The sequence below is a fragment of the Haliotis cracherodii genome, unplaced genomic scaffold, assembly GCF_022045235.1.
Source record: "Haliotis cracherodii isolate W230 unplaced genomic scaffold, xgHalCrac1.p SCAF_1, whole genome shotgun sequence".
Taxonomy (NCBI): domain Eukaryota; kingdom Metazoa; phylum Mollusca; class Gastropoda; order Lepetellida; family Haliotidae; genus Haliotis; species Haliotis cracherodii.
Genome location: NW_027266264.1, coordinates 18,657,954 through 18,666,550, shown reverse-complemented (window position 1 = coordinate 18,666,550; position 8,597 = coordinate 18,657,954). Strand labels below are relative to the sequence as shown.

The 8,597-nt window shown below is 42.0% G+C and overlaps 1 protein-coding gene across 1 annotated transcript in view; it reads right to left on the bottom strand.

Annotated features, from left to right (window-relative positions):
• Positions 1-1,641: 1,641 nt before the first annotated feature.
• LOC139473963 (alpha-2-macroglobulin-like) overlaps positions 1,642-8,597 on the bottom strand; it is a 61,017-nt gene continuing 54,061 nt past the window's right edge. Inside the window, exons 39-44 of the mRNA XM_071256830.1 lie at positions 7,935-8,054; positions 6,752-7,042; positions 5,823-5,884; positions 4,539-4,608; positions 3,753-3,908; positions 1,642-3,207 (exon numbers count right to left, since the gene is read on the bottom strand). Coding sequence (XP_071112931.1) covers positions 3,059-3,207; positions 3,753-3,908; positions 4,539-4,608; positions 5,823-5,884; positions 6,752-7,042; positions 7,935-8,054 — 848 coding nt within the window. The 3' untranslated portion in view covers positions 1,642-3,058. The remainder of the gene's footprint in view (positions 3,208-3,752; positions 3,909-4,538; positions 4,609-5,822; positions 5,885-6,751; positions 7,043-7,934; positions 8,055-8,597) is intronic.

The following is an 8,597-nucleotide window of genomic DNA, read 5'->3' as shown; positions in this document are numbered from 1 at the left end:
AAGTGGTAAACGTCTGAGACCTGCATCACTTGGGGCTTTCCTCCCACATGAAGCTGACACGCCGCGTTATAACTGGAATACTGTTAAAAGCGGCGCTAAACCCAACTCACTCACTCACTCACCCATTGTCCATTGCCTATTACCAATGATTTAAGTTTCAAAAAAGCCGGGATTCCCCCTAGTGATCACGCGGGTACGTACTACGAAACTGACTTAGTTTTTCTTTTGAGACTTAGCTAAGTTTCGGACTTAGCATCTTTATGAATATCAACTTAAGTCTCAGACTTAGCTAAGTCAGATTTCTAAAACTTAAGTTTACACTTAAGAAAAATCTTAGTTTCTTTATGAATACCGCCCCTGGTTTCCCGTTATCCATTGCTTATCACATTTCAGCGCTAATAACTGTTGGCTTCTCTTGTTAAGTTTCCACCTTTGTTATCTTATTACTTTTGTTGTTCTTACAGATATACATGTATGTTCACTGCTTCATAGCATTTATTCACTGATGAAGGAGTAAGTATATACTCCGAAACGTTGTGTTCCTCATAATACAGAAGTTGACGTCCATACTTTCTCTTCCTTATGTGTATCGGGGCGGTCGGGTAGCCTAGTGGTTAAAGCGTTCGCTCGTCACGCCGAAGACCCGGGTTCGATTCCCGACATGGGTACAATGTGTGGTATTTTGCTCGAATATTGCTAAAAGCGGCGTAAAACCATACACACTCACTCCTTATGTGTATCACTGAATGTCATTCAAAGACTGGATATGGAAGCCGTTTAGCGGTCGGGAAAAGCATTGACGCTATTGATTGACCAGATAGTTCTCACTTTAGCATCTAAAATAGATCTCAGACTTTCTTGAGTGAGATCAAGTGACCAATTAATGACAGCACAAAAAGACACAAGTTATTATTAGATCGCCGGATACACGATTCCATCATTACCGTGAGCGTTCCGAAATATCTCGGAAACACGACCTATCATGATGTACATTGTTTATCCGTTGCGAAAGGTGAGGTGAGGTGAAATTGGGTTTAACGTCGCGTCCAAGACTATTGCACTTGTATAGCGACGTGCATGCACGTGTGTATGTGCGTGTGTGTGGCTGCTTGTACTAGTCCGGACTGATGCCGATTTATAGTGCTAGCTCACTGAGATACCATGCCGCAGTTTAACATGAATACCCCACTCAGACACAGTATCATGACTCCGAGCCGACCAGTCCTTGTTTTAGTCTCTTTAATGCCGAGCGCCAGACAGGGTAACAACAAGTACCATCTTTTAACGTCTTTTGGTATGACGCGGCTGGGGATCGAACCCCGGACCTTCCGCTCTCCGGGCGGACGCTCTACCACTAGACCACGGAGGCGGTCTAGTGTGTCATGGTGCCCGACGGCGTGGATAGTTATAGTCAAGACTCGACTATTTACAGACCACCGTCATATAGCTGGAATATTGTGGAGTGCGGTGTTAAACAACAAACAAACAGAAGTGCACAGGCATGCTTCAGATCAAGGAGATAAAGACACACACTCCGTCGCACCGTTAGTCTTTGATATCGTGTTACGTCACGCTGGGGATCCACGTGCTTTAACTGTGTTTGTATTGACGATATTTCCAACGCAGAATACACATCAAAATAGTTTATTCAGATCAGAAAATGAAAAAGGAATAACAGCACTTCTACGCGTTCATAAAATATGGATAATATATCATTAATAATATGTAATATACTGTCAACTGATTTCATATTATACATATTACGAAATAATCAGCAACAACTTGAGAGTTAATGCATGGTCACTCCAAACACATATGGCCAAAATAACTATACATATAAAGCTTGTAGAATGATAATTATCTCAGAAGATGTAACCTTCCGCTCAGATTTGTACGGCACTATGGTTTAATGTCCGAACCCTGCTTGCTTGGAACTATGCTTATCTCAATGACAGGCAGCAAGAACCAGCTAAAGTCAAGGAAGCGCCCAGTATAAAAAATGTTTATACACTTGTGGAGTAAAATCTCTGTTGATATAACTGTATCACATCGCTAAATCCTGTAGCTACGGTCCTGGCGGAATCAACACTCACTGTAGATAAATTGACATATATCCTTGAGGATATCAAGATATCTACAGCCAGAAAGATGTTGACTCTAGACAATATTATACACAACAATAATTTCAATGGTGTCCCATACGAGTGAGTGAGTGAGTATGGTTTTACGCCGCTTTTAGCAATATTCAAGCAATATCATGACGTGGAACACCAGAAATGGACTTTACACATTGTACATGTCGGGAATCGAACACGGGTCTTAGGCGTGACGTACTAATGCTTTAACCACTAGGCTACCCGACCGCCCCGTGTGCCATATGAACTCTGAGTGATCATACCTTAACAGCTAGAAGAGTATACATATAATACAAACTGGAGTAAAGCAAACCAAGCAGGAGGATTCAAACGACTGGCTTATGTAGCAGTCAAGAAAATAAACCGAGTGCAGGCTCTCGCCCGGAATTCTATTAATGCTTTGTCGTCTCTCTTCCTGAACCATTACACGTTGAAGCCATATTAGGTTTGTGGCCATTTGTTTTTAAAGGCGTTCTTGATATTATGCGTCAGAGGTGTCCTTGAGTTTATGTCTGGTTCACAGAACTGGGCCAAGTTCCCCAAAGCGATCTTAGCGCTGAGTCGGTCGTAACTCCCATTCTTTAACACTGAGTTACGACAGTCGTAGCGCTAAGATCGCTTTGTGGAACGGGTCACAGGCTATACATGTTTTACTTACAGTGCGATCACGGCCTAAATCAGTCCACAATCGCTTCAGTTCTCAACCGAAAATGTTTACACTGTATTATTCCTCCCAATGTTTAAAACATTCCATATTTTTACCGATGTCATTATGTACAAGCTCTTTTCCAAAACTCCCCATCATCCTGGTTTTGTATGTTTGTTTAATTTATTAAATTCATTCGTCTGTTTTATATTTCCATAGAACAGAAAATCCACTAATTGAAAGTATTGCTTCTGCAGTACATATTACTGTAACACCGCTACTTTTTACAAGAACTTCTACCCAGGATTATCTTTCTCTCCATTTTCTTCGACAGAAGTATGGCGGAAGTCTCGGATCCGATGACGATCTCGCGTGGTTTGGATGTGAAGTCACGCTTTCTCATCATGAAGAGAGCCACCATGCCCCCTGTTCAGAAACAAAACATATGCATTACCAGCAAACATACGGGGCAATAAGGAGATTGAACTTCACATATAGTTACGCTATGTATCTATGGTTGGTCAACTGACTTCGTGTTGTCCACCATTGTTATATTAGCGGCATATTGCCAAACCCCTGCGTTGTAAACACTTCGTATATACAGTTGGGCAAAAGAAAGTATACGCCCATGTTTGGTGGTGGCAAAAATATATTACAAACAAGAATGGGTATTTTTTCGATGGCGAGGTATTTGCATCTTTGTGTTTATGTATAAGTGTGCAATGTTTCGGCGACAGTTTTCAGCCCATTAATGTTTACAAAAACGTTTGTAAATTGTTGGTAAAATCCAATTTTCAAGTGTATGCGTCTTTTGTCCAGCAGTTAAGAAGATAAAAAAGAATAAAATATGATATGTTTTCCGCGTTTCACCCCAACACCTATGCTTATTGCTTGGTTTCATATCAAGGAGGATTTGAAATAGGTATTTGGATATCCCACTGTCAAAGGTTTTAGTTAACATCTTTACTTACTAGGTTTCAAAGTTTTGATGACATCACACGAACACTTCTTGTCAATCACCAATCTCAAGACACGTCTTATTTTCACCCGTTTCACAGGCCGGAAGTCAACAAGAATCTTGACCTTGACCCTTGACCTCCTGATTCTGATGCCGAGCACCTTGTATGCTGCCAAATGAGATTTATGGATTGGGTACATATAAAAAAAATCATTTTTTTCTTTCGTTTATTCTATGATATCATTTTTTTGTACTTTATCGTTGACTACAGAAATACTTTCACAGAAGGATATTCACATGTTGGATGCACTAATCCATCCCGGGGAATAGGTGTCCCAGTCTAAGCCGACGTAAGTAGCCTTTACCGTGCCAGAACCTTATGATCGCGTGTTCGAATCTTGCTCTGAATATGTTTCTGGGTTTGTCAGCACCATACCCCTGCTCCTGGGTTTCCTCAAAGTGGAAAACGTCTAAGATCTAAATCATTTCCGGTTTTCCTCTCCAATGAAGCTGACACTCCTTTATATAACTGAAATACTGTCACATAACTGACAACAGTTCACAGTGGAGTTTAAGCAAACTCAGAAACTCACTTAAAAAACATTCGTTATCATTATAGGATGCTGTTGAATGTCACCCGTCCACTAATACACAATGAGTGCTAGTGTTGCCTACCACCATATCAAACATTTCCTCTTTTATATGGGTTAAAAATGTTCGTCGTGTGTATGAAGTGTATAGTTTGTTTGAATATATGTTACAAATATCGAATATAGATGTTCAGGGATCATAACAATACCTGCGGCAGCTTGACAATAGGCGAACGTCGCCTGTTTCTCGGACATCGGCTCACAGATTGGACAACCTCCCTGAAACATAATACAACATTATTCTCTATTATCCATTCGCGAATCTCGTTTTTGTTTGTTTGTTGTTTAACGCCGCACTCAGCAATATTTCAGCTATATGACGGCGGCCTGTAAATAATCGAGTCTGGACCAGAAAAAAACAGTCACTGACATCTGTGCATCGATCCACGCAATTTGGGATACGATGACGTGCATCAACCAAGTCAGCGAACCTGACCACCCAATCCCGTTAATTAGTCACCTCAGCATGGGTTGCTGAAGACCTATTCTACCCAAGATCTTCACGGGTCCCACGAATCTTGAATCTTGTTTTTGTAAACGTTTCATGTATCACAGGCTATGGTCGGAATCGTACCCACTCAGCTACTGAGGCTTTCACAGCCTTGAGTGGATTAGATCGCTGAATTTGTGTGCTGGCCATTAGGTTCCTCACTCTGGCAGTGTGGGTTCGAATTCCGGATGGGACACTGTACTTTAATCTGTACTTTACTTAGAAAGTGTTATCCCAGATATAACATTTGTTACGAACTAATTTTGTTCAAATCATTGTGAAACTGGGGGATTACTGAACTAATCAAATACGATCGGTTAAACACAAACCAACACCTATGATTATTTTTAAGTTGAGGGACACACAAATTCTTGGTTTTAGAGCTGTCCTGTAGATCTAATATGTTTTGTCACGTCATCAATCCCGCGGCATTAATGTTAATATCCCCTTACTCCGCCAGTCAGCTACTTAGATCTGTCTTTGCATTAGATAGACAGCAGACTGGATCGAAAACAATGTATTTTGGTCCTTGTTTCCTCGCCATTCGTTTTCCTTCCACAATGTGGCTTCACCGGATGTCAATCCAATCCAGGGGCGGATAACTCTACCCACGTCAGACACAGACTAGTTATTTTCATGTCCCAAAACGTAAAAATAAAACAAAATAAAATGCAAAAATGTTTCGTTTGATTGCTTGAAAATGTTATTCTGAACAAGCTTCTTTTTCAAAAGTTCGAATCAGTCTTTAGATCATCTTTAATGATACCTAATATCATTTTTCTTCTTTGCATGGCATATTGAATCCGAAAAACAGGAAAACGAAAATAGTCTGGTGTTTCGGGATGATTATAGCTGCTGTTTTTTTTGTAATTCGAAAATCAGAAACCAAAATGAGTTATTGGTCTTACATTATCTAATAGAAATATCAGCACGACACACATACCGTGAAGGGCGTAGAGGGCTGAGACGTGGTCGTTGTGGGCGCGGGAGTGGTTGGTGTGTTGTCTGAAACATAGTGTATAGTGCTTATAATATTCGAATAACAGAAGGATATACAATTTAATGAAATGATTTTAGACTGTTAAACACCATGAGACCCATATCCTCATTCCTTGTGTAGTCTGGTACTTAACATGTCATCATGTTCTTCCAAATTAGGTTGCCTTCTGTGATGGGCAGGGTTACGTGTTAAAACTCTCGAATGAAATGAGCTGTTGAATTTACGTATGGTGTCTAACCCTGATGACAATAGACCAAGATCAACCGATTACATTCCATTTACATTCAGGCATGGGCCTTGAACACCTGAGGGTGAGTGAGTTGGGTTTAACGCCGCTTTAACAGTATTCCAGTTATATCGCGACGTGTCAGCTTAATGTGGGAGGAAAGCCCGAAGTGATGCAGGTCTCAAGACGTTTACCACTTCGGTGAAACCTACAAGCACGAGTGACAAACCTAGAAACATATTCGGGGCGAACCGGAATTTGAACCCACAATCATAGGTTTCTGGCGTGACCAAGGGACGCAACTCTGCACAGTGAATCGCGGCGCCTCAGACGACTGGGCCACCCGTGCCCCAGCATGGGCCTTGAACAACTGAGAACGATTCTGAATTATTCATAGTCGAACTCCATACCGTTGTCACGAATAGCATGCACCCGTTGTGGATTCATGGTGAGAGCAGGTTCCCAGACTGCAGCCTGATGCCTGTAAGAGCCGACTACAAATGGTGCACGTCGGCGTATTGGGACCTGGGGCCTGACAGCATGGGACGTTGGGCATGCTATCAAACACTGCCTCCCCTCGCCCCCACGATACCGCTAACGCAGTATGGACTGTGACGTAAAGACGTAACACAACGAGCATACACACCGTATAATGTAACAACCCTTGACACGATGCCATGTTCGTTGCTGATCTCACACGTATAGTCATCGTAGTCTCTCCTGACGAGGTCGTTGATGCGGAGTTCGGTAGAGTAGGTGTTGCTGTCCAGGGATATGGTTTTGAAACTGTATTTGTCGTCGCTTAAAAGGACACGCCCTCCCTTGGTCCAGCTTTGCGTGAGCGGGGGCGAGGCCTTCACCACACATTCCAGCAGGACAGACTTGTTCAGATGACCACCGACTCGGGACAGCGTCTTCGGCAGGATAAAAGGAGCAACTGAAACAGGAAGTCACGTGGACATTCTTCAAATACCAATTGAACAGAATTACACCCCTTCTCTATTGCTATGGCTATGTCTACATCATTACGTAGCACCACAGTGCTACGGCACTGGTGTTCTGTCTAAACAGGAGAGCACGGGTGGCGCCGTGATTCGCTGTGCAGAGTTGCGTCCCTTGGGCACGGCAGAAACCTATGATTGTGGGTTCGAATCCCGGTTCGCCCCGATTATGTTTCTAGGTTTGTCAGCACCATACCCGTGCTCGTGGGTTTCACCGAAGTGGTAAACGTCTGAGACCTGCATCATTTCGGGCTTTCCTCCCACATTAAGCTGACATGCCGCGATATAACTGGAATACTGTTAAAAGCGGCGTTAAACCAAACTCACTCACTCTGACTAAACAAGGCGAATATTCGTCTTCGATATAACATAGCCAGTGGTCAAAGTGTCTTTATGGCTGAAAAGGTGTGCTTGGTAAAATATATGAGCTTTTTCAGTTTAGATCAAAGGTCATGACAAGACAGGTAACATTAAGAGAGTGAGTGAGTGAGTGAGTGAGTTAGGTTTAACGCCGCTTTTAACATTATTCCAGTTATATCACGGCGTAGGTAACATTGAATTCAGTGTAGGTATTCCGTACTATACATAGTAAATGGTTTACGGATCAGGTCTTCGCTATGGCATATAGTTAGCACTACACTCAGACATAATCTGATTGATATGTTGCGTCCAAAATCGATTAAGTTGATTCATGTTCATCAACCACTGGTTTGTCTTCTCCGGAATTGATCACAGATCTAGACTGCGATATTTCTCACGAGAATGTGAAAAAAAACCATCTCAAAGTTCGTGTGTTGATTTCATAGAGGACATTTACCACATACTCACCACTGACACTGAGCTGGATCCTGGTGGAGACGTCTGGTGGGACGCCATTACTGGCCATACACTGGTACGTGGCGGAAGCCTGGGCCGACTTGATGACCAGCTCGTGCCCCTTCCCCACTCCTGGGTCAAGTAGAAATAGTGGGGAACATGTATAAGTAATTTCAACAGGGCATGGTAATGTAAGAATGGTTGGGAACATGTATAAGTAATTTCAACAAGGCATGGTAATATAGGAATGGTTGGGAACAATTTCGACGGGGTATGGCAATGGTCGGGGACATGTATAAGTACACTCATCTGTTTATCCTATATTTTGGCTTCTTTTAGGGAAGATAGAATATGACCTATTACTGCATTTTTTACCCTGGTATACAAGTTATCGAAACGTTATGTTTTTGTAATAAATATGCATATGATTCAGATATATACTAAACCGCAAAAGAAACGTCACCATGGATAGATATATGAGAAACCTTATTTGTACAAACACTGTAAACATACTTGGAGACATATTAAAAAGATGAAACTTGGCAACACTGATCATCAAGGTTGAAATTAAAGTGTTAATTAATGTTCTTAAAGTGAAACACAACACTAGTCTCTGAGAAAATGGCACCACAAGTCAGTATCTCGCTTGTCAGCCATGTGCATTGATGACTGCCT